The following is a 26,724-nucleotide window of genomic DNA, read 5'->3' on the forward strand; positions in this document are numbered from 1 at the left end:
CACACACACACACACACACACACACACACACACGCACCAGCTATCTGGTCTGGCAGATACAGGGTCCAGGATCCAGGAGACATGAGCTTTCTCTGGTTGGTTTAATCTCTTAAAATGTTTATTCAGGGTTCCAAGCCCACAAAATCTGATCCATAGGCCTGGGGAAGGGCTTGGAATATGTATTTTCTTCAAGGTTTCATGTAGTGTTATTCTTATACAGTAACTAATTCAGTGTTCTGCACTTTGAGAAACCCAGAACCAGGGTTATATTACGCTAATGAGACTTTTTGCTAAATAAAATATTTCTCAGCAGGCCAGCTTTTGAGTTTGAAACATGAGTTTCTTCTAGGAGTTTGTTGATAGTGGAAGGTTTGTCTTCTTACCTGTTGAATGACCTTGGGGTCAAACTGGGGCAGATGATGGATGAAGAGTGTAGACCCTGATGTCCATGGTTCAAACAGGCACCCCAAGACAGCCAGAATCCAGCCTGGGTCCGAAATGCACCACAAGACATCAGATGTCTTCAGTTGTAGAAATTTCCTGCTAACTCCAAAATACAGTGACTTCAGCTAGGTGATCATGAGAATGTGATCAAGGGCTGGGGACTCTGATTTTCAGGGGTGACCCACCTTTCATTCTCAGTGCATGTGGTTTGAGTGGGCTCCAGACACACTCCCACCCCAGGTCCCTAAAGCATGCCAAATCCTATTTTCTGGTCATGTGTGATTTCAATGGGTTTAGTTATAATGATCCTCAAGGCTGGGAATTGACTCTGTTACTTATATAGTCCTAGGTAATGCTGGCAGCAATTTGGGCATAACAAGGGATAAGCCTTTCTTAGAAGAGCAACAAAACACATCAGATGGAGAGATAAAAACCTGATCCAGAGACTCTAGCTATGTCTGAAGCCAAACCCTGGAGTACCCTGCCTCATGATCCAATAAATTCCTTTATTCACTTTTAGGCTTAAAGAGGTTGAGATTGGGCTTTCTGTCATTTATGATGGAGAAAGAGAGAGAGGGAGAGAGAGATAGAAATAAAGAAAGAGAGAGAAAGACCCTAATTAATACCCCATCTTGGCAAGGACTGGAAACAATTATCCAATAGGCAATAATTAGAAAGCGGGGTGGGAAAGGTTTCTCATTTCTCTATCCTATCTTAGTGATTCTGAGGGATGTCTGTGTGCATAATTCCTTGAGAAAACACAATCCTCCCATAGCTATGGGAGCTTTACTATTTATTATTAGTAATAGTTTACTATTTACTAAACTATGGCTTTGAGGAGCTTTACTATTAACAGGAGCTTTACTAACTATTTACTATTAACTTTAATAAACAATCCACCCTCCCTCATCCCAGCCCTCTTAGGATTGTGGCTCACCCACAGAATACTACTAGCTGGGAAGACCTGTCTTCTCAGTTTCAGACCCAACTACCCACTGAACATCTCTTCTGCAGTGTCCCTCAGGCACCTCAAACCCAGCAGATCCTAACCCCTTCTGCTTCCCTTCATCTTGCAGCCACAGTGATCTTTTCAAAACACAAATGTGATCAGGTCTTTCCCTTGCTAAAATACATCCCATTACTCCAATACCTCTCCATCATCTGCCTAAAAAACTCTAAACTCTACACCAAGGCCCACAAGATCCTGAGCCCTGCTCACTGGTTCCCAATTCCTCCCATATGTCTCTTACCCCACACCCTGAGCACCAGCTATCCTCAAGTGTCTGTAGTTCTATAATGCTACTTTTAATATCTTTGTGCCTGTGCTCTTGTTATTCAGACTGCACAGAAAGCCTCTGCCTTCTTTCCACCCCTATTCCTCCAGAGTTTCGCTACTCAATTGCTACCATTGCAAACTGCTGCATCTGCACAGATAGTCACTGTCCACAAAAAGCCTTGTCTGCCCTCTGGTCTGGTTAATAAGTTATAAAATATATAGAACTTGATCTGGTGTGAATATTACTATGTGAGGTAGGGACAGATCGGAGAAGAGGCTCAGTTAAACGTTGATTAAGTGATTAACCCAAGGCTACAGCTTCAGCCTCTATGACTGTTTGTTCTAGGTTAGGGGGAGTGGCATGTTGTGGCTTGGTTCCAGGTATTCTTTTTCCTGAGAGCTCACGACTGGGTAACTCCAAGTTTCATGTGTTCATAACTGGGAAGAGGAAAGGACCTGCCACTTCAGGTGGCATTGTTCACACATTGTGTCTTTTACCACCAAACCCTGAGTCAATTGAGAGGGACACAATGGCTTGTCATTTGTGTGGTTTGCTGAATGCGGGCACACATTTCCTACACACCTCTTGTTAAGGTGCTCAGGCAGGACCTAAATGTGCCTCCTTTGTCATCAGAGGCCTCTGTCAGAAAACCGTTAGCATTCCAAGTGTCTACATCTCAACACTCTCAGGAGTCTGAACCAAAGAGCCCAGAGGGAAGAAACAGGATGGAGTCAATTCTACTTAGAGCTCTTTTCCCAACACATGTGTGCTCACACACACACATGCACACATACACACACCACCCCAGATCTGTGGCCCAGCATCTAAGTCAATGCCTTCTTTCCTACCATGAAGGCAGAGAGGATCGCAAGGCAAGTCCATGACTGTGTTTCGCCATCTTGGGAAGGCCTGTTGTCCCACTGGTGAAGAAGATGGCCATTGGGTCCAGCGTCTTTGACTTAATACAGGTGTGATCTGGGGATGCTGATCTGCAAAGGGATTCAGTACAAAAGGGGAGAAGTCATGTTTCCTGATTTGGGATCCCTGGGGATCCAATATGAGGGGCTTGGAGTCAGAAAAATGAAGGTTTACAACACTGGAGGAAAAACCAGTTCTCCTTGTATTAAGAATCAAACGGAATTTGTGAGTGACTTGGATAAGTAGACTGACATTTATTCATTTACAAAAGGGGGGAAATATAGTGGAATATTTTTAACGTAACAAACATTGAAATAGCACTTGATATCTTTCAGGCACTGCTCTAAGTGACTTACAAATAAGAACTCATTCAATCTTCAGAGCAACCCTAAAAGAGAAGTACTGCTTTTATTGTGCCCATTTTGTGGAGGAGGAAACTGAGGCTCAGAAAGGTTACATTACTTGCCTGAAGACATTTGGCCAGCATGTGGTACAGCCAGGATTCAAATTCAGTCTGATCCACAGACTGTGCTCTTAACCACACTGCTAAGCTTGTTTTTGTTTTTGTTTTGTTTTTTTTTTTTTTTTTTTTTTTTTTTTTATATATGAAGTAGCTTTATAGGAATTTAACCCCATAATCTTGGCTATGAGGGGCAGGGAGAAGAAAATGAGGGAGAGTAAAAGAAACATAAATGCACATCTGTCTTGGTGTAAACTTGAGATGGTAGGAAAGCCTGGAGTCCCCCCGGTGTGCCTTGATTCTTGGGGGCTTCAGAATTGACAGTTTCTCCTTTGGCTCTATGCTTATAAATGCCAATTCCCTATGGTGTTCAATCATAGTAACTGCAAATGATCCCAAGGCTGCCAGTAACACCAACTCTTGCTGAGAAATGGTACCATATTGACTTTTGGCAATTTAAGGGAATCTAAAGAATATCCTTTTTTAAATCTTTTTATTTTAAAGAGAGAGAGAGACAGAGAAACAGAGAATCTTAAGTAGGCTTCACATTCAGCACAGAGCCCATTGCGGGGCTCAGTACCACAATCCTGGGATCATGACCTGAGCTGATATCAGGTTAGATGCTCAACTGTCTGGGTCACCCAGGCACCCCAAGAATATTCTTTATTTAAGCCATTTTCTTTTAGTTCTCTGACTTTAAAATCCAGTGTAAGATGTGACTTCAGCCTAATATTTGCTTTTTGAGGCTGAAGTAAAGAACTTTAAAAACTGAGGGGTTACTTTAAGAAAACAAACACAGCATGGTTTTCAGGTGATAGAAAAAATGTCTAAAGGTTTACAGAATCAGAGTTGTTGGTGGAAGGGGTCTTTCTTACTTCCAACACTTCCCTAACTTTCCCTGGGAGGTGTCCTTAAAGCTATGCAGCACCTGAGAGATGGAAATTGTTTGTTCCCCCAGCTGACTACCAGCCACAGCCTCAATTTTTCTTGCAGTCTCAAGTTTCCCTTAAAAATTCATCTTATACATTCATTCAACCTCTTCATATATTTGTTTGTTATATAAAAATAATATTTCAGATTCCCTACCTACAAGGAAGATTCAACACAATAACCCTCTGACTCATCTCATTTGCACTAAAGTGTTTAGACTGTAGTGACAGAGGCATAGAAGTTCAATACTCTTATTTTACAAATAAAGCAATTGCATCCAAGAGAGGGGAAGGAACCAGCCCAGGGTCACAAAACAAATCGGGGGCACAGCTGGGAAGAGAAGTCTCCTGGCATCAGTCCAGGTGACCTTCTCCCACTGAATGTTTGTCTACCAGCACTTGGGAGTGAATGGTCTTCTCTTGTCCTTCCTTAGAAAACACATTCATCAGATCTGAAACTTACTTAATCAGCGATCGGAAGTCCAGCCACCCATGACGGCTATGGTCAGACACCAGGAGCTTTGTTTTCAGAGCAGGACACTCAGAAACTAGGGAATCCACCTCTGGGGCAAGGGTATCTGTGGTCATGACGCCCTGGGCTTTAGACACTTGTAATCGGTAGAGAATGTCCTTGGCTTTCATCTGGGTGGTTCCTGGCATGAAGATTATTCCTGGGGATGAAAAAAGGAACTTTTGGGTTTCAGGCCTGGCTTATCTGCATAGAAATCTGCTAGCTTCTTGCTGTGCAAAGTATGGTCCATGGACCAGTACCATCAGCACCACAAAAATCTCATGCCCCATCCCAAACTACTGAATCAGAATTTGCACTTTAAGAAACTCTCCAAGGGATTCCTATGTATCTTGAAATTTGAAAAGCCTGACCTAACCTTCTTCTACTCTAGGTGGATCAAGCCAGTAGACAGGTGAATCCTACTTTAGGACTGGGACTACAGACTATGGACGCAAGTAGTACAGTGTCTTTGACACCAGGTTTAGCTGTATCCCTGCCTCCATTTTTCTCCTCTCATTTCCTCCTCCTCTTTCAGTCCCTTGTGTCATCTTGAATCTCCTCTCTTTTCTTCATTCCTCATACCCAAATTTAACTACATTATCCTTTTAACTTTCCTACACTCCCTTCCATCTTCCATCACCAACAGTTAGTTCAGGTCTTTGTGTGCCTCTACTGGGTTCTAATCTCTCCACCAGATGGCTCATCCTGAATCTTGCTACTACCTACCTTCCATTTTATTACCTGTTCAGGTTCCACAGAACACTGACTTCCCCCTCTGCTTTTCTTCTCTTCACCAGCACCTGTGCCCTCTCTCCAGGAAAGCACCATACTCTGAACACCCAACAGTGAAGGCACTGCCCACCCTCCACCTTTTCCTCTTACAAATCTATTCCCTATTTCAAGATGCCTATTTTTCACACAGACTTCTCCTGACTCTAAGTTTTTGCATGTCTTATGCCCATTCTTGGACTCTCCTTCCTTTGCTTCTATTCTTCTTTTATTCTATCCCAGAGCACTCAGCTCTTGTCTTGGATTTCCCATGTGCCATCTCTCAGCTCTACAGATGACATGGCTTCTCTGTACTCTCTCTGCTGTTGCTGTTAATTCTTGATTCCACATGACCTTTATGGATTAATGTAGGATTTTATTTGTGAGGAAATATATGACCATGCATTTTAAAGCAATTAAAAAAAAATTCTGGAGTCCCACACCAATTCTACATTATATAGATACATAAATATGCAATTAAAAGGGGGAAGGGAAATCTCCACAGAATAAATGTGGAGGGAATAACACAATTAGAAAATTCTCATATAAAACCACCATAATAATATTCAATTCAATCAAGAATCATCAATGGATTCTCATGTAACAGGGTGAAAGACAGTTGGGGAACAGGATATTCACACAGTCTCAAAAGTATTACAGTACAGATTACTTAATAATTACAAAGGGAAATTGTGCCTTACAAAAGTGTTTGTAAATAATATCATCGATGATAGGACAAACCGACTTCATGTATCCTGATGTAAAGCATTGAGATAAGCATGTTGTCTTTTTAGTACTCTTACTAAAAATGTTTATCTGAATATAATCTTGAAAAAAGAGTCAGAAATACAAATTTTGTGGGACCTTCTGAAAAACAACTAGCTTAGACATTTCCAAGATGTTGTCATGCAGAAAAGTTTAGATTAACGGAGATTGAGGAGACCTTACAATGTAATGCATTGCATGACCTTCTATCAGATTTTGGATTTAAACAAACAAAAAATGGGTGTAAAATACACTGTTGGGACAATTAAAGAATTCTGGCCACGGATATATATTTTATCAAAGTTATACTTCTTGTGTGATAACTCTGTTGTGGTTATGTGAGGAGAATGTCATGGATCATAGCAGATGCATGCTCCAGGGTTTACGGGTGTTTATCTGGTGTTTATGGATGCCACAATGTCTGCAACTGATACTTAAATGTCTCAGCGTGGGAGGGGAGCAAAATGTTAACAATTGATGTTTTTTTAAAAAAAAATGAAACTGTGCAAGAGAAAGTGTGTGTGTGTGTGTGTGTGTGTGTGTGTGTGTTTATGTGTCTGTGTCTGTGTATGAATTAGAGAGTGATGACATGTGTTTGAGGGTGTATAAGTTGAGGAAGACAGTGAGAAGTAGCAAACGAATATTTGAAGGAGTCTGAGAAAGAAAAAGACTATGAAGAATAAGAAAAAAGGGCAGGGAAAAGTTAATATTTCAGGACCCATTGGCTCCAGGCTAGACCTAAAGTCTGTTGGGGTCTCTTTGGGTCACTGACCTGCTCGGATGCAGCCTATGACCACCAGCCACCACTCGGGCACTCGAGGCAGGATCAAGGCTAGACGGTCTCCCTGCTGCAGGCCGCAGGTCTGGGTGAAGACGTTGGCTGCACGGCGGGATAAGTCTGTCATCTCTCTGAAACTCCACTTCACTTCATCACCTTGATTATTCACCCACCACAGGGCTGGTTTTGGACCTCTCTTGCCCTCCTGGTCAAGATTATACATCATGTGTTATTTCCAATGTTAAAGGAAAAGGGCACTTATTTGGCCAGCCCACTACCTTAGCTACATGAAAATGTAGCTCAAGAACTGAGATCCAGTTTTAAAGCATTTATAGAATGAAGGGAAGTGGGTAGGGTATGATCCAACCAACTTCTTCTGGTCTACTGTAACTACCTCCTCTCAAGTCACATAAAACCAGGAATAGTTCCATGTTACCTATTAAAACCTTAAAATTGCATTCCCCATGTGTCTGTCTTAGTTCCACATAGATGGTATGTTTCCTCTGTGCTTCAGTTTTATCATCTATGAAATGGGTACAATACTACCTACAAAGTAGTAAAGTTTAAATTAGTTATTTAAAGAGGTGAAATGTATATGATAGTGCCTGGGAACCTAGTAGGTACTCAATGAAATTATTATCATTATTGGGGCACTTGGGTGGCTCAGTCAGTTGAGCGCCCAACTTCGGCTCAGGTCATGATCTCATGGTTCATCAGTTGGAACCTGGTATTAGGCTCACTGCTATCAGCGCACAACTGGCTGCTTCAGATGCTCTGTCTCCCTCTCTCTCTGCTCCTCCCCAACATGTACTCTCTCTCTCTCTCTCTCTCTCTCAAAAACAAACATTAAAATAAATTACTATCATTATTACCATTATTACAACAAAAGAAGAGACTAATTTAATTCCTGAATATTTGGGGGAATTTATTTTTAAAATTAACATACCTCTGGAGGTGAAATAAGCAAGAAGGCAGACCTGGGAGCTCCAAGGTAGCCCTTGTTTCCTCACAGAAACGTCAAATAAACAACAGACTACAATAGCTGTGTAGAAACTCTAGAAATAGTCAAGGATCTGCAGCAAATTAATGCCCAAACAATAAAAAATCCCTACTCTAAATGGTAAGAAATTCTAGGTTGTTTTCTGCTGCTTACCCTTGTCCCATCCCCTCTCTTGTGTTGTACAGTATGGTCAGGAGGAAGGCACCCAATTTGCAGCCCCTGCCTTGGAATTTGTTTCAGTATTCTGCCCTGTGTGGAGGTTGCCTGAGAGACTGGTTTCTGCCTCATCTGAATCAGAGCTCAGATAGGAATTGTGACATAGTTTGAATATCGGACTGGAGGTGGGTGAAAGCAGTGGCAAATGCCACACTGAGTGGAAACTGTAGAACTGTGGCCACCTCGGAGGGAGACTACAGGCAGAGGAGGACAATAAAACATTTGAGCCCCAAGAAGAATCAGATATGAGACTTTTAATGCAATTAAAACATATAAAAGCAGTATCATGTCTGGGAAATTTGAGAAAAAAACACACATGCACAGGCCTAGGAAAGACACATGCCCAAGACCTGAAGATCTAAGAAGACCTTAAGTTTTCATACTGGTCAGATTACTGGAGGGCTTTCTCTGCATGAAGTTAGGCTGCAAAGACAGACAGAGGTGGCTACTTTTTTCAAATGTCCAGTTTTCAACAACAGATCACAAGGCCATGTTGCCCATTCAAAGGAACAAAACAAATTTTCAGAAACTTACCCTAAAGGGACACAGGTTTCAGTTATTAGACAGACACTTTAAAATGATCATCTTAACTATCCTGAAAGTGCTGAAGGAAAACAGACAAAGAACCAAAGCAAATCAGAAAAGCAATATATGAACACAATGAGAATACCAACAGAGATAGAAATTATAAAAGAGAACCAAACAGAAACTGTGGATCTGAAAAATACAATAACTGAATTGAAAACTTTATGAGAAGGATTCAACAGCAGATCCAAGCAGGAAGAAGAAAGAGTCAGTAAACTTGAACACAAGTCATTTTAAATTATGGAGTCAGAGAAGCAAAGAGAAAAAAAAAACAATAAAGAAAAGTAAACAGAGCCCAAAGCACATAGTATACAAACAAGCAGAGCAACATACACATTATGGGAGTCCTAGAAGAAGAGACAAAAGGAGCCATCAGCTTATTTGAAGAAACAATGGCTGAAAAAAAGCAAAACCTTATTTGTATTAAATACAAATTTATATAGTAGTGTTCATTCATTCATTCGTTCATTCATTCATTACATGGATGTACAAATACAAGAGGCTCAAACAATTCCAAGAAAACCCAGAGAGATCCATACAGAGACACATAATCAAACGAAAAAGCCAAAGACAGAATCCTGAAAGCAGCAAAAAAAAAAAAAAAAAAAGTGACTCATCATGCATAAGGAATCCTCAATAAGATTATCAGTGGCAGGCCAGAAGACCCACCAAATAAGTGGGATTACATATTTGACGTGATGGGTAAAAAGGTGTCAATCAACGACTTCTATATTTGGCAATCCGCATGAAAATAACACCAGCATTCTTCAGGGAGCTAGGACAAAAATCCTAAAATTTGTATGGAACCAGGAAAGACCCCAAATAGCCAAAGCAATCCTGAAAAAGAAAATCAAAACTGGAGGTATCACAATCCCAGACTTCAAAATGTATTACAAATCTGTAATCATCAAGACAGTATGGTACTGGCACTAAAACAGACACCCAGATCAATTGAATGCAATAGAAAACCTAAAAATGGACCCACAAACATAGGGGCAACTAATCTTTGACAAAGCAGGAAAGTATATCCAAGGGAAAAAAGACAATCTCTTCAGCAAATGTTGCTGGGAAAACTGGACAGTGACATGCAGAAAAATTAACCTGGACCACTTTTGTACACCATACACAAAACTAAACTCAAAATGGATAAAAGACCCAAACATAAGACAGGAAGCCATCAAAATCCTCAAGGAGAAAGCAGGCAAAAACCTTTTTGACCTCAGTCGCAGCAACTTCTTACTCAACATGTCTCCAGAGGCAAGGGAAACAAAAACAAAAATGAACTATTGGGAACTCATCAAAATAAAAAGCTTCTGCACAGTGAAGGAAACAACCAGCAAAACTAAAAGGCAACTGACAGAATGGGAGAAGATATTTGCAAATGACATATCAGATAAAGGGTTAGTATCCAAAATCTATAAAGAACTTCTCAAACTCAACACCCAAAAAACAAATAATCCAGTGAAGAAATGGGCAAAAGACATGAATAGACACTTTTCCAAAGAAGACATCCAGATGGCCAGCAGACACATGAAAAAATGCTCAACATCACTCATCATCAGGGAAATACAAATCAAAACCACAATGAGATACCACCTCACACCTGTCAGAAGGGCTAACATTAACAACTCAGGCAACAACAGATGTTGGTGAGGATGTGGAGAAAGAGGATCTCTTTCGCACGGCTGGTGGGAATCCAAACTGGTGCAGCCACTCTGGAAGACAGTCTGGAGGTTCCTCAAAAAATTAAAAATAGAACTACATTACAACCCAGTCATTGCACTACTAGGTATTTATCCAAGGGATATAGGTGTTTTGAAAGGGCACATGCACCCCAATGTTTACAGTAGTGCTATGAACAATAGCCAAAGTATGGAAAGAGCCCAAATGTCCATTGATGGATGAATGGATAAAGAAGATGTGGTATATATATATATATATACACACACGCACACACAATGGAGTATTACTTGGCAATCAAAAAGAATGAAATCTTGTCATTTGCAATTACATGGATAGAACTAGAGAGTATTATGCTAAGTGAAATTAGCCAGTCATAGAAAGACAAATATCATATGACTTCACTCATATGATGATTTAAGATTCAAAACAGATGAACAAAAGGAAGGGAAGCAAAAACAATATAAAAACAGGGAGGGGGCAAAACATAAGAGATTCTTAAATATAGAGACAAACAAAAAATTGCTGGAGGGGCTGTGGGAGGGGGGATGGGCTAAATGTGTAAGGGGCATTAAGGAATCTACTCCTGAAATCTATGCACTATTTGCTAACTAACTTGAATGTAAATTTAAAAATAATTAATTAATTTAAAAAAAGAAGAAATTCTCTATTTGGCAAAACTGTCCTTCAAAAATGAGGGAGAAATTAGGTCTTTCTCAGATAAACAAAAATTGAGGGAGTTCATTATGGTTAAACTTTGTCTATAAGAAATACTAAAAGGGGACACCTGGGTGGCTCAATTGGTTAAGCAAACAATTTTGGCTCAGGTCATGATGTCACGGTCCATGAGTTTGAGCCCTGAGTCAGGCTCTGTGCTGACAGCTCAGAGCCTGGAGCCTACTTCAGATTCTGTGTCTCCCTCTCACTTTTCCCCTCCCCTGCTCGTACTCTGTCTCTCTCTCTCTCTCAAAAATAAAACATTAAAACATTTTTTAATTAAAAAAAAAAGCCTAAAAGGAGTCCAATTTGAAATAAAAGGATGTTACAGAGTAGCCTGAATACAAAAACATAAAGTTCTTTGATAAAATACGTGGACAAATATAAAAACAAGTATTATTATAATTTTGATTTGAAACTCCATTTTTTACTCTTTCACAGTATTTAAAAGACAAAAGCATAAAAAATAATTATAAGTCTATGTTAATGAGTACACAATACATAAATATCTAATTTGTGATATCAATAAAACAACATGGGTAGGTAAGAGGGAGCTGGAAAAAAATTAGGATTTCTGTATGCAAATAAAGTTGTTACTAGTTTAAAATAGATTGTTATAACTTTAGGATGTTATATGTACTCCTCATAATAAGCACAGAAATTATCTACAGTATATATACAAAAGGAAATGAGAAGGGACTGAAGGCATATTACAAAAAAATTAACTAAAGACAAAGAAAGGCAGTAAGGAAGGAAATGAGGAACCAAAAGCTATGACATCAAGAAAACAATTAACAATATAGCAATAGTAAGTTCTACCTTATCGGCAATAACTTTAAATGGATGTGCACTAAACTCCCCAGTCTAAAGACATAAACTGGCAGAATGTATTAAAAATGAAAAAAGAATCCAACTATATTCTGTCTACAAAATTGCTATTTCCACATGATAGATTATGATAAAACCATCAAACAACTTGCAGAAATTGTTTTGGAATAATAATTTCACAATACAATATTAATTAAAAAGAACAAAACCATATTTACATTATAATCCAAATGTATATAGTAGTAACCATTCATTTGTTCAATTAATATATATATATATTTTTCAATATATGAAATTTATTGTCAAATTGGTTTCCATACAACACCCAGTGCTCATCCCAAAAGGTGCCCTCCTCAATACGCATCACCCACCCTCCTCTCCCTCCCACCCCCCATCAACCCTCAGTTTGTTCTCAGTTCATTTGTTCAATTAATATATATTTACTAAATTCTCATTATTTGTTAGGGACTATTCTTAGACCAAAGGATACAATGGGGAACAAGACATACGTGTACATACATGGTTTTAATATTTTTTGCCAATTTTCATTTTCTTGTTTAAATACACTTTCTTATTTTCCCCCAAACTTTCTATAATGAGCATGTTTTTTAAAAAGATTTCATTTTTTAAGCTAATTTATTTATTTTGAGAGAGACAGAGACAGAGAGAGACAGAGACAGAGAAAGACAGAGACAGAGAGAGCACAAATGGGGGAGGGGCAGAGAGAGAGGGAGAGAGAGAGACAATCCCAAACAGGCTCTGCACTGTCATTGGGGAGCCCGAGATAGGGTTCAGACTCACAAACTGTGAGACCATGATCTGAGCCAAAGTTGGACACTTAACTGACTGAGCCACCCAGGTACCCTAAAAGATTTCATTTTTTAAAAATTAACCTAGGAATAAATCTAACCAAAGAGGTGGAAAATCTATACACTGAAGACTATAGGAAGCTATGAAAGAAAGTGAAGAAGACACAAAAAAATGGAAAAAGATTCCATGCTCTTGGATAGAAAGAACAAATATTGTTAAAATGTCAATACTACCCAAAGCAATCTACATATTCAAGGCAATCCCTATCAAAATAACACCAACATTCTTCACAGAGATAGAACAATTAATCCTCAAATTTGTATGGAACCAAAAAAGACCCCGAATAGCCAAAGTAATCTTGAAAAAGAAAACCAAAGCAAGAGGCATCACAATCCCAGACTTCAAGCTATACTAAAAGCTGTAACCATCAAGACAGTATGGTACTGGCACAAAAACAGACACTCAGATCAATGGAACAGAATAGAGAACCCAGAAAAGGACCCACAAACGTATGGCCAACTAATCTTTGACAAAGCAGGAAAGAGTATCCAATGGAATAAAGACAGTCTCTTCAGCAAGTGGTGCTGGGAAAACTGGACAGAGACATGCAGAAGAATGAACCTGGACCACTTTCTTACACTATACACAAAAAATAAACTCAAAATGAATGAAAGACCTAAATGTAAGACAGGAAGCCATCAAAATCCTTGAGCAGAAAGCAGGCAAAAATCTCTTTGATCAAAATGTTATTTTTAAAGTTTATTTTCTGAGAGAGAGTATGTGAGTGGGAGAGGGGCAGAGAGAGAGAGAGAGAGAGAAGGACAGAGGATCTAAAGCAGGTTCTGTGCTGACAGCAGAGAGCATGATGTGGGGTCCAAACTCATGAACTCCAAGACCATGACCTGAGCTTAAGTCGGACACTTAACTGACTGAGTCACCCACGTGCCCCTAGAATCAAAATCTTAATAACCTTGTATCTATTAAAGAAATTAAATCCATTACTAAGAGCTTCCCTACAATGAAAACCCCATATTTTATGCCTAAAAGTTTTGGTATGCATTCTAGTGTGTTAAGAATTTGACTTGAAAAACGGATGCTTTTAGATAAGCTGGGATAATATTGTTTTTATACCAGCGGTTGTAAACTCAGAGGCTACAGGGGACAGGCAAGTAAAATAAATGAGAGAAGCCTGCCATGTTCCTCTGGGGTAAACTGGAGAGCCATGAGTCTCTCAACAGAGAGCAACCATTCAACTCTTCCGACTGCTGCAGTAGAGGAATGCTTGTTTAGTATTATGAGAAATGACTTTACAAAAGAAGCACCAAAGACTGATTCTGGTTTCTGTACTCTGGATTTCTCCACATGAGGCCACCCTGTGCCAAAGCCTCCCTTCTTCCCATGTACATATTTACAACACATCCACGAGAAAGTTAATGGTTCATTGCTAAAATACAACCAAGTTAGGGCCACCAACATTGCTGACCTTGTGCTGGTTGTGCTGCTGCTCAGGGTGCATGCATTCAAATTCATTCAACAACTAGTTGAATGTACCAGCATGTTCTACATGCTGGGGATACAACAGTTAACATAACAGTAAAAATTCCCCTAGCTCATGGAACTGACATTCCAGTGCCAAAGACACTATATGTGTATTAGAATTATAAAAGATAAACACTTTTTTGTGAATATCATGAAGGATTCCTATATGGGATGCTGGGACAAAAGTCTAATAGTTTAAAAAGAACACAAAGACCCTTTTAAACTGTACCAGTCCTCGGATTGTTATTAATTTCTTACATAAAAGTACAGAATTAAATTCAGGAGCCACTAAACACAGACTCGCTGACTCAGAGAAATCTCAGCAGATCTGACTGTTAAATGTTAAGGAACTTGGAATGTTTGGCAGCACATAATTTATTTGGGCAAATATTATGGGACAAAGAGCCAGGCAATGTGGGGCAAGGGCATTCAGCTGTTGTTGTTTTTTATGCTTTGTGATTAACTGTGAGGAATCAGCTTAGGAATTCTGAGTCTGCACTGATGGCATGAAGAATTAGAAAGCTATAGCATGTACACACCCAAGTTTAGGTAAACTTGAGTAGATAAATAAGATTAGGTAAAGTGGGGCAAAAGTCCCAGTATAGAACAAAGGTATAGGAATAGGGAATCTCAGGATGAAAACATCCCAGATGAGGTAAACAAGATTAGGTATTCAGGGTGGAAATGCCCCCCAACTTAGTACTATAGCAGAAAGCTGCTTCCATAGGAAGGAAGGACCAAATTAGATAAACAGGTAAATAGGGCTACAGACCACTGCAGGGCGAAGTTGCCCAAAGTGGAGCTAATTAGCAAAAGAAAGGTGCCTTGTTGACCCTGAGGTAGAATGGTCTGTCTTTCTTGTCCCCTAGACCAGTTTAGGTAAACAGAGGTTGTGCCTCATGTCTGCTATAAACAACCTTCAGCCCAGCACCAGGATTCTGTTTTGTGTTAACCCAAACCCCTAACACCGCATATCTTCAAAATCCCATTTCCCTCACATCCATGAATTAATGTTCATGATTTCATTGTCTTTTTGTGCACACCCATCACCATGTTTGTAAGCCTTCTGATCCTAATAAAAACAGAACGAGGACCCTTACTCGGGACTCTTGTCCTCCCCCGGACATTAGCCACTCTCACATTTTTAATCCTGTGTCCCGCTTTCTTGATGGATAAGAAAGAACACCAGATCCAGAGTTTACAATTAATATCTATTTGACTATATGTATTAAGCAATGTTTAATATAAAATTGTATCAGGGGTTGGTAGGAAGAAATTGTTTGTCATGAGTTTCACCAAAACAAACAAAACGTAAGGTTGCTGACACTGTATTCACCTCTCCTAGGACATGAAATGGGGAATCACACTGTCTATAGAGGAAAAATGAAGAGCTGCACATTTTATCTACTTTCCTATCTCCATTACCTAGAATAGTAATTGGCACATGTTAGGGGCTCACTAAGTTTTAGCAGAATGGATGGATGGATGGATGGATGTAGTATCAAAGGGAGAGAATGAATGAATTTGGACAGAATGCAACCTCTCATGAACAGATTTGGGAGGCTTCTCTAGGAATCAAATCAAGTTGTGTGTAATATGTTAGGAGTCTAGAGTAACAAAATGTTTAATTTCTAAGATGAGTCAGGGGTTATAAGTTGGTGGCCTGTATCCCACCTCTGGACATAGGTTGTCTGAATTACCAGGTACTTTCTTTTGTTTTATAACCAATTCTTTGCCAGGGCACTGGGTGGCTCAGTTGAGGGAAAGCTAGGGGAGAGGCCCCATGCATCATTAGAGACACAATGACCAAGATCAAGGCAATTAGCAAAGTGGCAACAGACAGATGAGAAGTGTTGGCAGAATAAATATTATTGGGATGAGGACGCTGGGGGTGGGGAGAACTTGGAGACATGGATAAATGGGCAAGGTTCAACAAGAATGATATAAAACGCAACAAAGATGAGGCATCCTGAGGTCATATTTACTTGGTGGTTCTCTCCATGGGTTGATGTGTTAACTACCTATAAGGACTATAAATCAAGGGGAAAGTGAAGGCATCACTTTTTGCTCTCTCCACCTCCTCCCTCTCCAGCCCATCTCATGGTTCAAAAGTTCTTAACTAGATTACTGGTCAGGGCAGTGATGAAAGTCAGCTTAGAATCTGAGGAAAGAGATGTTTGGCATCATCAAATTGTGATACTAGGTTAAATAATGTATTACAGAATTAGATAGCCTGGACCCAAATCCTGTTCTTTCTCTTATTAGGCATGTGCTGGTTTCTGTGTGTTATTTAAACCCTTGACACCTCAGTTCCCTCATCTAGAAAATGGGGGTGATGAAAATGCTCACCTACTCATAGTATTAAATGCCAAGTGCACTTTAAAAAGTACCTATGCCCTCCCTTGGCATTATTATGGAAGTTCAGAAAAAGGAAAAAGAAGGAGGTGGGGAAGAAGCCCACATGTTAGTTGAATACTAACATATAATGCAGATGCATGGGAAATTTAAAAATTATATTAACTCTCTGACTCCATCTCAGGTAAATTCTGTCCAAAGACAGTGTTGGGTGAGTTTTCTCACTGTGGACATCACCAGCTGGGACTTAGTAGCTGGAGCACCATGAACTGTCTATCTCAACTCCTAATGTCCCTACTTCACCTCTCTTGGTCTGTCTCTTGGAGAGAGATAAACTGAACAGTTGGGTTTTTCTGTAGACATGTGTAATCTCTAGAGGTCATATGGACTATTTTCCCTATACATACCCTAAAGACACACTCAAGTACGTAGTTGATAGGGAGGAATCCAGTTACACATGCCATCCTCAAAGAATGACAGATGACATGACCTAGCTACATATGTCAGATGCTCATGTGTACAGTCAGGTGATCTGTCCCTTCCCTCTGAGTGTAGCCTGAAGTGAAGACCAAGTGTAATGAGACAAATTCCTATTAGGCTCATAGTCTCATTAGTTGAAGGTAAGAATTCAGACTAAGGTCAACTTACCGACCTTAGAAACTTTGGTCACAATTATGTGACTGTGTACCAGATATTTTCACCTGCTATCTTGTTTCCAAAATGAGATTATCACAATTTCATAGATAAAACCACTGAGGCTCAGAGGATTGAGAACGTGACTAGGCTGAGAATTGAACCCCCAAATGTAAGCTTTTCCCACAATACTTCTAAGCTGAGGCAGAAGCCATTTCTGGTTCTGTGCCCCTCAGTCTACTAGGATCATGATAAGATCAATGAGGCCATTCTTGTTCTCACCTCCCATCATGAGTGCCTCCTTACCTGTTCCATTTGAGTCCAATAGTCCAGGACATCACTTGCAAAGTTAAATTCCTTAGGTCTATCGTAGTCATTCCATCTCAGGGTTCCAGCTCCTGATAAAGACCGGCAACAAAGGTACCAAGGGGCAGGGTGAAAGCCATGGTAGGATTTGCGGATGCCCCAGAGGACTTGGAGCCTCATCAGCCTCTGCATGGTGGAAGAGGCCTCAGGAAGCTGACACAGAATTCTCAGGTCAACACCTGCCTTGGGAAGAGATAGTACTAGATTGGCCATGGAATAGTAATTTCCTCCACAAAATGAAGGCAATAGCTTTGTGAGAGAAATAGCTTTGTTTCAGATCACCAGAATGTGGATGACACAAGACCCATCTGCATCGCTACCCCTCTCTTGTTAATATTTTCTCCCGGATTCTGTGAGCCAACAATTTTTCCTGCCTGAGATTGCATTTCTGTCACTTGAGACTATAAGAATATTGACAAATATACAGCACCATACTCAGGAATGATGAGGCTAATATCACAACACCTGTGCTAGTGGACTGATATCTGGCCAGATGGGGGGCAGGGAACTTTCCCAGGACATCATTCCAGGCAGCTATCACCAACCCATCAGAGTTGACCCATGAAATGCAACTTTTTGCCACTCCAGATCCCAACAAAGACCCTTCACATGGAAGCAGAAACTTCATTTATTATTATTGATGACTCTGAAAAACTGCCTTAAGCTAGAACTATCTTTCCATGAGAATGCTGGCTGAAGGAAACCATTTCACAAGCAGTTTTGCCATCCAAGCACTTTATGTCTGCAAACAATAAAGTCTCCTCCCCCTTGGATTCAGCAATCATGATGACAGACCACAGAATAGATGGATAAAACCTGGCTCAATTTATTTTAAGGTGCTTTAGACCAATAATAATCTAACCCCAATTTTAAGGCTGCCCCAGAGCCCCACTTTGCATTCCTAGTTGGGGAGGCACTGCTATATATGCGATAGAGTGAATGTCTGCATAAAATAGGATACTTGAAAAGTTCATCACTTAGAGTTTGCTTGTCAGCATGGATCCTTGGGCCACATGAACTAAATAAAGTATGCCCCTTTCTTTTTACCTCCTGTCAATCAACAGTACCATCTTTTGTTTTATCAGAGCACTTTTGGGCTAGAAAGACCCTAAGATATCAGCTGAGCCAGACCTGGCCCTTAGACATACTCCTGTTGGCTCTTGGTCTTTGTAGGGAAATTTAGAAGTTTTTTTAAAGTTTACTTATTTATTAATTTGAGGGGGGGGGAGAGAAAGAGGAGAGAATGAATGAGTTTGAGTGGCGAAGGGGCAGAGAGAGAGGGAGAGAGAGAGAGAATTCCAAGTAGGCTCTACACTGTCAGCACAGAATCCAACATGGGGCTTGGACTCATGAGCTGTGAGAGCATGACCTGAGCTGAAACCAAGATCTAGATGCTTAACTGACTAAGCGTCCCTGGAGGGAAATTTTAAATGGTCAACATTTAAACCTTGGGAGGTTTCATTTAAAAGCCCAGAAGGTTTCTCTTGAAAATGTAGGAGGTCTGGCAATACTGGGCCTTTATTTCAAACTGGCACTAACTGATTGAAGCTGAGAATTGTATGCTTAATTTACATGGAATGTTCTCCAATTTGACATGGTTTTCACCATGACTTTTTTTTCCCACACCAGCTTGCTTCTCCACTTACTGTACCTGTCAAGCCTCTGTGCATATTTGAGCTTAAAATCGTTCATTTGGGCCAGCATCTCCAAAGGGACAGGGATTTCCCCAAGGTTGCAAGGCAAGTGTGGTAGCAGAGCTGGTTCTAGAAACATGCCTTTCATGTTCTTTTGTCCAACACATACCTGCCTCCACAAATGTGAACTGATTCAGAGCAGGAATACCAGACTCATCTGCTATTTTTATGCATGGTTATATAAATGGCCTCAGGAATCTTCCTTAAAATGCTCAGGGTCAGTGCAAATGACCCCTGAGTTAGTGGCTAAAGACAACAACAAAAGCAAGAGAAATAAGGAGGAAATTAATTCATCCTTTATTAGGGGTTAAATTGCATCTCCTTAAAATTCATATGTTGAAGTCCTGAGCTCCCAGTACCTCAGAATGTGACTATATTTGGAGACAAAATCTTTCCAGAGCTGATTAAGCTAAAATGAGGCCAGTAGATGGACTCAAATCCAGTATGACTGGTGGCATTAAAAGAAGAGGAGATTAGGACACAGACACACATAGCAAGGAAAATGACATGCAAACATGAAAATAGGTATCCAAAACCCAAGGAGTGAGGCCTCAGAAAAACCAACCCTCAGACAGCTTGATCTCAGGCTTCTCACCTCCAGAACTATGAGAAAAGACATTTGTGTTTGGAGCCCCCACAGTCTATGGTACTTTGTTATGGCAGTCCCAGCAAATGAACACACCTCTCTTAATCAAATAAAAAGAAATTACGTTGGCATCATCTTATAAATGTGTTTGCAACTCTAATTTAATCTCCACGAGAAGACCAAACACAGTGCCCAGTGAGGACTGTGGTAGCCAAGAGTGTGCCCTTAGGAGTCAAACATCATAGCTTCTAATTCCAGCCACTTCACTCACCACCTAGGTAAATGGGAAATTTTCTTAACCTCTGTCTAAAATATGGAAATACTGGCAGCACCTGTTTCCTACACTTGTGGTGATGAATGGCTGACATTCCACCTAAGGCATTTAGGCATGGACTCAGTGCAGATGAGTGCTCTGGAATCAGGAGCTATTATTAGTTGTCACTCTCTCTGGGGAAACTCTCACGTGCTTAATCTTTGGAACTGGAGTCTAAAGAGAAGGAACAGGAATAAATTAATGAACAATCTTTTGAAGTGCTTTAAAGTAAATGAACAAATCAGGAGACTATAGATGCTGGAGAGGATGTGGAGAAATGGGAACCCTCTTGCACTGTTGGTGGGAATGCAAACTGGTGCAGCCACTCTGGAAAACAGTGTGGAGGTTCCTGCAAAAATTAAAATAGATCTACCCTATGACCCAGCAATAGCACTGCTAGGAATTTACCCAAGGGATACAGGAGTGCTGACACATAGGGGCACTTGTACCCCAATGTTTATAGCAGCACTCTCAACAATAGCCAAATTATGGAAAGAGCCTAAATGTCCATCAACTGATGAATGGATAAAGAAATTGTGGTTTATATACACAATGGAATACTACGTGGCAATGACACAGAATGAAATATAGCCTTTTGTAGCAACGTGGATGGAACTGGAGAGTGTTATACTAAGTGGAATAAGTCATACAGAGAAAGACAGATACCATATGGTTTCACTCTTATGTGGATCCTGAGAAACTTAACAGAAGGCCATGGGAGAGGGGAAGGAAAAAAAGTTAGAGAGGGAGGGAGCCAAACCATAAGAGACTCTTAAAAACTGAGAACAAACTGAGGGTTGATGGGGGGTGGGAGGGGGAGGAGGGTTGGTGATGGGCATTGAGGAGGGCACCTGTTAGGATGAGCACTGGATGTTGTATGGAAACCAATTTGACAACAAATTTCGTATTAAAAAAAATAAAAATTGAATAAAGGTCAAATCTATCCATAAAAAAAAGAAGTGCTTTAAAGTATATTTTGAAGTCACTGTGGAATTGTGGCTTTGAAAGGTGGCTAAGCCCACCATTATTTGCCTAGGTACACAGTGCTTGAAGAGTTCCTGGAACTGAGCTTTGATTTCACAAGATTTTGGACTGAAAAAGCTATTTATTTTATGAGGCAACACACTTAGCATGGAGTTACAGAGCCAAGTTTAGTTACACTGGCTACCAGCTCAGTAAACTTGGCCACTGTTTTTATGTCTCTGGAATTAAGGGCACACTAGTAATATCTACCTTGGGGCTTCCTACAAGGATTAGTGATATAATATGTATACATTATCTTGCCAGCATTGTGCCTAATATACAATAAGGGCTAAATAAATATTGAAGTGCTAATTCCCAGCAAATTCTGAAGCCAACTCCCCATTAGATATTAAAAATATTTTTTTTTAATTTTTTTTCCAACGTTTTTTATTTATTTTTGAGACAGAGAGAGACAGAGCATGAACGGTGGAGGGGCAGAGAGAGAGGGAGACACAGAATCGGAAACAGGCTCCAGGCTCCAAGCCATCAGCCCAGAGCCTGACGCGGGGCTCGAACTCACGGACCGCGACATCGTGACCTGGCTGAAGTCGGACGCTTAACCGACTGCGCACCCAGGCGCCCCTAAAAATATTTTTTAAATGAAAGACATTCACTTTATATGATATGAACTAACTTCTGCATAGTGGAATTTTCTTTCACTTGTTCACTTTCTGGGTCATTCTTACTTCTCTATGTACCCTCCTTCACAGCCCATCACATTCAGATCTGCCTAACATGAAACAGATCACACTCTATGCCAGCCACTGCACTTGGCCTATCACATGTATAATCTCCTTTATCCTTCTCACGATACCCCCATTCTCCTTTTGCAATTAAGGAAATTAAATGTGAAAAGAGTTAAGAGCCTTGCCCAAAGTCAGCCAACCTATAAGTGACACAGTCAGAACTTGAAATTTGGTCTTCATATTTTAAACTATGCAAATACTTTCCTGTCCTATGTACATAGACACACACACACACACACACACACACACACACACACACCTCACAAAGATGCTATCGTTCACCTGTCTTACCTGGTACTCTCTAAGCAAGAGGTGGGCTTGGTCCTGGACTAGTGTAGAAATGGGAACTTGGCATATTCAGTTCTCTCTGATCAGAAAAGTCCCCAACACTGTACACACAAAAGAACTTTCCACCTCTGGGGCGGAGAACTTGGCAAGAATTGGATGATTTAGAAATAGGAGGAGATGCTCAGATAGAAAAGGGCAAAAAACAATCACAGTCCTCCATGGGAGATAATCAGTTGGGTAAAGAAAGTATTTGAAGTCATCCCAGTTCTTATGGGATGATGACCTGCGGTGTGAATAAATAAATAAAGTCAAATGAAGAACTCTCACTAGCTCTCTGTGGCTAACCTGCTCTCTGTCCCAACCCTGTACCTCCAATGCTCACATTTAAGTGACAGCCAAGTGGCACAAAGCCTGTGCTCTGGAAGCAGAAAGGTCTGAGTTCAAGTCTCCAGTCTGCCACCTACCATCTCTTTGACTTTCACTGACCTCCTTTATCTACCCTTGTTTCCTTATGTGCAAAATGGGAATGATAATAAGGATACCTGTCTCTTAGGGTCGTCTTGTCTTTGTTGCCTTTGTTAGGATTAGAGAATAATTTATGATGAGCATGTAGCACAGTGCTTGGCATAATCAATGGTGGCTGTTTTTATTAATTTGGGATTTGGAGAGAAATACTTTGGTGTACTAGCAAAATGCAGGGTCTTTGGAATCCCAAGGCCTGAGCTGAAATTCTGGATCAACCTCTTACAAAATGGCTGATGGACAAGTCATTTGCTTCTTCTAACCCTTGACATTCTCATCTGAAAAACAGAGGAGTGGGGTTGTTAATCAGATTTGTCCCTTGAGATCTTTGAAAGGACTGCACCTGGTAAAGTTTGTACAGCACTTGGCTGAGGCATGTAGATGCTGGATTGATATTGATTCTGCATTGAATAAGCCCAAATTGCTGCATGAAGTGACTTGCACTGTTAGTTTTCTACTAGAGACATTTTTGGGGTGTTGTGGGGGGATGGGGATCTCCAGAACCTTGACCCAACTTTCCCAGACCCTTTTTTACCCTCCCACCCTCCAATGCACCAAGGACAAAAATACCTCTGCTTGAAGTCACCACAAAGATTGCTGGAGGCACACAGAATATCCCTGCCAGGGCTGACAGGCAAGCCTGGTTTCTGAAAGGTGAGTTGTCCTCCTCCTGGCTGATTCACTCATGATGAATTCTCAGCTCAAGATAGGCTTTTCTACAGAGAAGAGTGGATGAGAAGGCAGTGATAGTTGACTGGGCATAGATTAAAAATTAAACAAACTAAGTATCAGAGCATAAAAGACCTTGATATTCAAGCAGAAGATGCAGTCACTTTTGGGAAGATGGTGGGGACAGGAGGAAAAGTCCACAATACACACTCTGGATCTCAGTGGATCTCCTGTATGGAAATGTAACACTGGTGTTGTGGTCAAGAAGACCAACTCTGGAGCCCGGCAGCCTAGGTTTTGGTACTGCTTTACCAGTTACCAGTTCTGTGACACTAACCAGCTTTCCTATCCCCATGTGCCTTAGTTTGCTAATCTGCAACAACGGGTCGATGGTACAGATAGGGGAATTCTCTAAAGATTCCATGCACACTTCTCTTTTCATTTTGAAGCCTCTCTCACAGTCAGAATAAGGCCATTGAATTTCAGGTCTTGGACAATGAACACTAGGCAGACACTAGTCACGTCTGGTCTAGGAAGTTCTCTATATTCTCTTCCCCTGACTCAGTAGTCCCGGAAACCCCATGTAGAGATAATAACATCAAAATATGTCAAGAGACACTATCAGCCTCATTCTCTGTCGGGCCCATTCTGCATTACAGCTTTTAGATACCACATTCTCTTACCTCTCTGTACAGTTTGCTGGGATTTCCAGACCTCCCAAACCAATTGTGAGATAGGCTCCACATCCAGCTCACAGCCCCAGGGGTCTCTGTGTATCTCTTACCCCAGGATCCTCTTCTTTTCAGAGTAACCAGACCCTGGAGGCATGTGAGAGATGGAATGTTACCCACACGTGTGTAGAGAAGAACGACTGAAAAAGAAAAAACAAAAATCATGAGGGCATCAAAAAGCTGGATCTTAGTTTCTGTAAATTAAACCCCTGCTTTTCTAAGCAAACACCCCCTTCCTGCTCAGGCTCAGTCCTTCTCCTCTATCCCTCCTTCTGTGGCTGACTGGCTCTGTTGGCCACCTGCAGGTTTAATTGAAGGTAACTAAAATTAAGTAAGAGGTTACTTCTGATCCGAACTCTCAGAGCCGGTTTGCCATGCCCAGGCTGACTGCGCCTCGGATTGCTAAGACAGCATTTATTCTCTTGGCGCCCACTCTGCCCCTCACACTGCACCTCTCCTAGTGGTTTGCCTGAACCCCGCCAGGTGCCTCCACAGGCCTCATCTCCGCGGATCTCTATTGTACTCGTGTAGTGATACTAGAGTACAACCGGTTCCCGATGAGTTGTCTGCTGCAGCAATGGAACAAGTCACGCTGGTGCCTTCAACTCTAAAGGTTGGCTCCTTTCTGGTAACCATCAGTTAGTTCTCTATAGTTAAGTCCATTTCTTGGTGAGAGGGGGTGAAGGGTGAAATAGATAAATGGGGATTAAGGAGGGCCCTTGTGAGGAGAACCTGATGTTATGTTTAAATAATGAATCGCTAAATTGTACACCTGCAACTAATATTACAATGTATGTTAACTAACTGGAATTTAAATTTTAAAAACTTAAAAATATATATTCTTTAAATAGAGAAAAAAAAGAAAACTTGGCTCTTTTCCCCACCGATCCTTGGCTAGCTACTTCCTTGTAGGTAGGTGACACTACTTGCCTTTTCTCTCAGGTTTTCGTTTTGGTCTCGTCCTTTTCTTCTTCTCTGCAATCCTGTCCCATTCTTACTGTATCTCAGACTTAGCCATACCTTGCCTTCCTTTCTTCTCTCTTTATTTACTTCTTTGTTTCTTTCCTTCCTTCCCTCCTTTCTTCCTTCCTTCTTGTTTACTATAACCATGAACTATTACCTCTATTCTTATTTATTCAGTATTTTTCTTTACATCAATTCCTTTTAAAAATTAAATGAACTAGGGGCGCCTGGGTGGCGCAGTTGGTTAAGCGTCCGACTTCAACCAGGTCACGATCTCGCGGTCCGTGAGTTCGAGCCCCGCGTCAGGCTCTGGGCTGATGGCTCAGAGCCTGGAGCCTGTTTCCGATTCTGTGTCTCCCTCTCTCTCTGCCCCTCCCCCGTTCATGCTCTGTCTCCCTCTGTCCCAAAAATAAATAAACGTTGAAAAAAAAAATTTAAAAATTAAATGAACAAGAAAAAGCCCAGAGTAATCCAAACAAAACTCTGTACCACTACTATAATTAAGCAATTATTTTACTTGTCACAGGCAGGAAACTAAAAATGAATACAATGAAAGCAAAAATTGTTGCTGTTATTAAGCCCCAATTCCAGTACAGTTCCCTGCCAAATATTTGAGACCAGTCTTGTTCTCTTTTGTTAGAAAAGGGAGAAATTAAGGTTTGATCAGTTATTTATTGCTACGATAATATTACATAATAAACAGTGGCACACATTTATTTAACACACATTTACTGCTTTCTCTCTAGTCTCAGACCAGTGGCTCTTTTTATAGTGGATAGCAGAAGCACCCCAAAATCAAGCCAAACCCTGTAAGCGCATTTAAAACTTCTGTTTGCGTCATTTCTGTTAATGTTCCATTGGCCAAAGCAAGCCACAGGACCAAGCTCAACCTCATCAAGCAGAGAACCATATTCCTTCCTGAATACGTTGTGTGGGAGTAGGGAGTGAGCAGAGAGTGAATATTCGGTGAATAATAAATCTATTCTACCACCATAGAGTAGAGGACAGAGAAGTAGCAAACTGAGACTTTCTCTTTTTTTTAATTAATTAATTAATTTTAAAAATCTTTCTATGTCTTTTATTTTTTGTTATTTATTTATTTATTTTTATTCTCAGTTTAGTTGACATACAGTGTATTCTTGGCTTTAGGAGTAGAACCCAGTGATTCATCACTTACATATAACACCCAGTGCTCATCCCAATAAGTTCCCTCCTTAATGCCCATCACCCATTTCCCCCACCCCATCAACCCTCAGTTTGTTCTCTGTATTTAAGAGTCTCTGTGGTTTGCCTCCCTCTCTGTTTTTATCTTATTTTTCCTTTCCTTCCCCTATGATCATCTGTTAAATTTCTCAAATTACACATATGAGTGAAGTCATATAATGTGTTTCTCTGACTGACTTGTTTTGCTTAGCATAATACCTTCCAGTTCCATCCACATTATTGCAAATAGCAAGATTTCATTCTTTTTCACCACCAAGTAGTATTCCATTGTATATGTATACCACAGCTTCTTTATCTATTCATCAGTTGATGAAAATTTGAGCTCTTTCCATAATTTGGCTATTGTTGATAGTGCTGCTTTAAACATTGGGGTGTATGTGCCCCTT

The 26,724-nt window shown here is 40.5% G+C and overlaps 1 protein-coding gene across 5 annotated transcripts; it reads right to left on the reverse strand.

The window, feature by feature from the left end:
• Positions 1-275: 275 nt before the first annotated feature.
• On the reverse strand, positions 276-24,741 carry LOC121024605 (acyl-coenzyme A synthetase ACSM1, mitochondrial-like). Of its 5 annotated transcripts, none has more exons than XM_040466809.1 (8): positions 24,604-24,741; positions 24,104-24,291; positions 23,322-23,467; positions 17,520-17,762; positions 6,845-7,055; positions 4,492-4,699; positions 2,570-2,710; positions 276-543 (listed from the first exon to the last, which is right to left on the reverse strand). In XM_040466809.1, exons 4-8 carry the CDS (start codon positions 17,709-17,711, stop codon positions 291-293), a joined length of 1,005 nt encoding a protein of 334 aa, XP_040322743.1. In that variant the 5' UTR covers positions 17,712-17,762; positions 23,322-23,467; positions 24,104-24,291; positions 24,604-24,741; the 3' UTR covers positions 276-290. The 5 variants fall into 5 exon arrangements, with proteins under 5 accessions (XP_040322743.1, XP_040322742.1, XP_040322746.1 ...); XM_040466808.1 differs by lacking the exon at positions 24,604-24,741 and adding an exon at positions 24,495-24,603; XM_040466812.1 differs by lacking the exon at positions 24,604-24,741 and having other exon boundaries at positions 17,520-17,758; positions 24,104-24,405.
• Positions 24,742-26,724: the final 1,983 nt, after the last annotated feature.

Source organism: Herpailurus yagouaroundi, unplaced genomic scaffold (genome assembly GCF_014898765.1).
Source record: "Herpailurus yagouaroundi ecotype Mexico unplaced genomic scaffold, PumYag 66305, whole genome shotgun sequence".
NCBI lineage: Eukaryota > Metazoa > Chordata > Mammalia > Carnivora > Felidae > Herpailurus > Herpailurus yagouaroundi.

Bases quoted from the DNA above. Each gene is read 5' to 3' on its own strand.
- LOC121024605 (XM_040466809.1), bottom strand. From the start codon at position 17,711: ATGCAGAGGCTGATGAGGCTCCAAGTCCTCTGGGGCATCCGCAAATCC. The intron at 7,056-17,519 runs GTAAGGAGGCAC...AATCTTGACCAG, and splicing joins ATTGGACTCAAATGGAACAG to GAGGGCAAGAGAGGTCCAAA. The intron at 4,700-6,844 runs GTCAGTGACCCA...TTTCATCCCCAG, and splicing joins CATAGGCTGCATCCGAGCAG to GAATAATCTTCATGCCAGGA.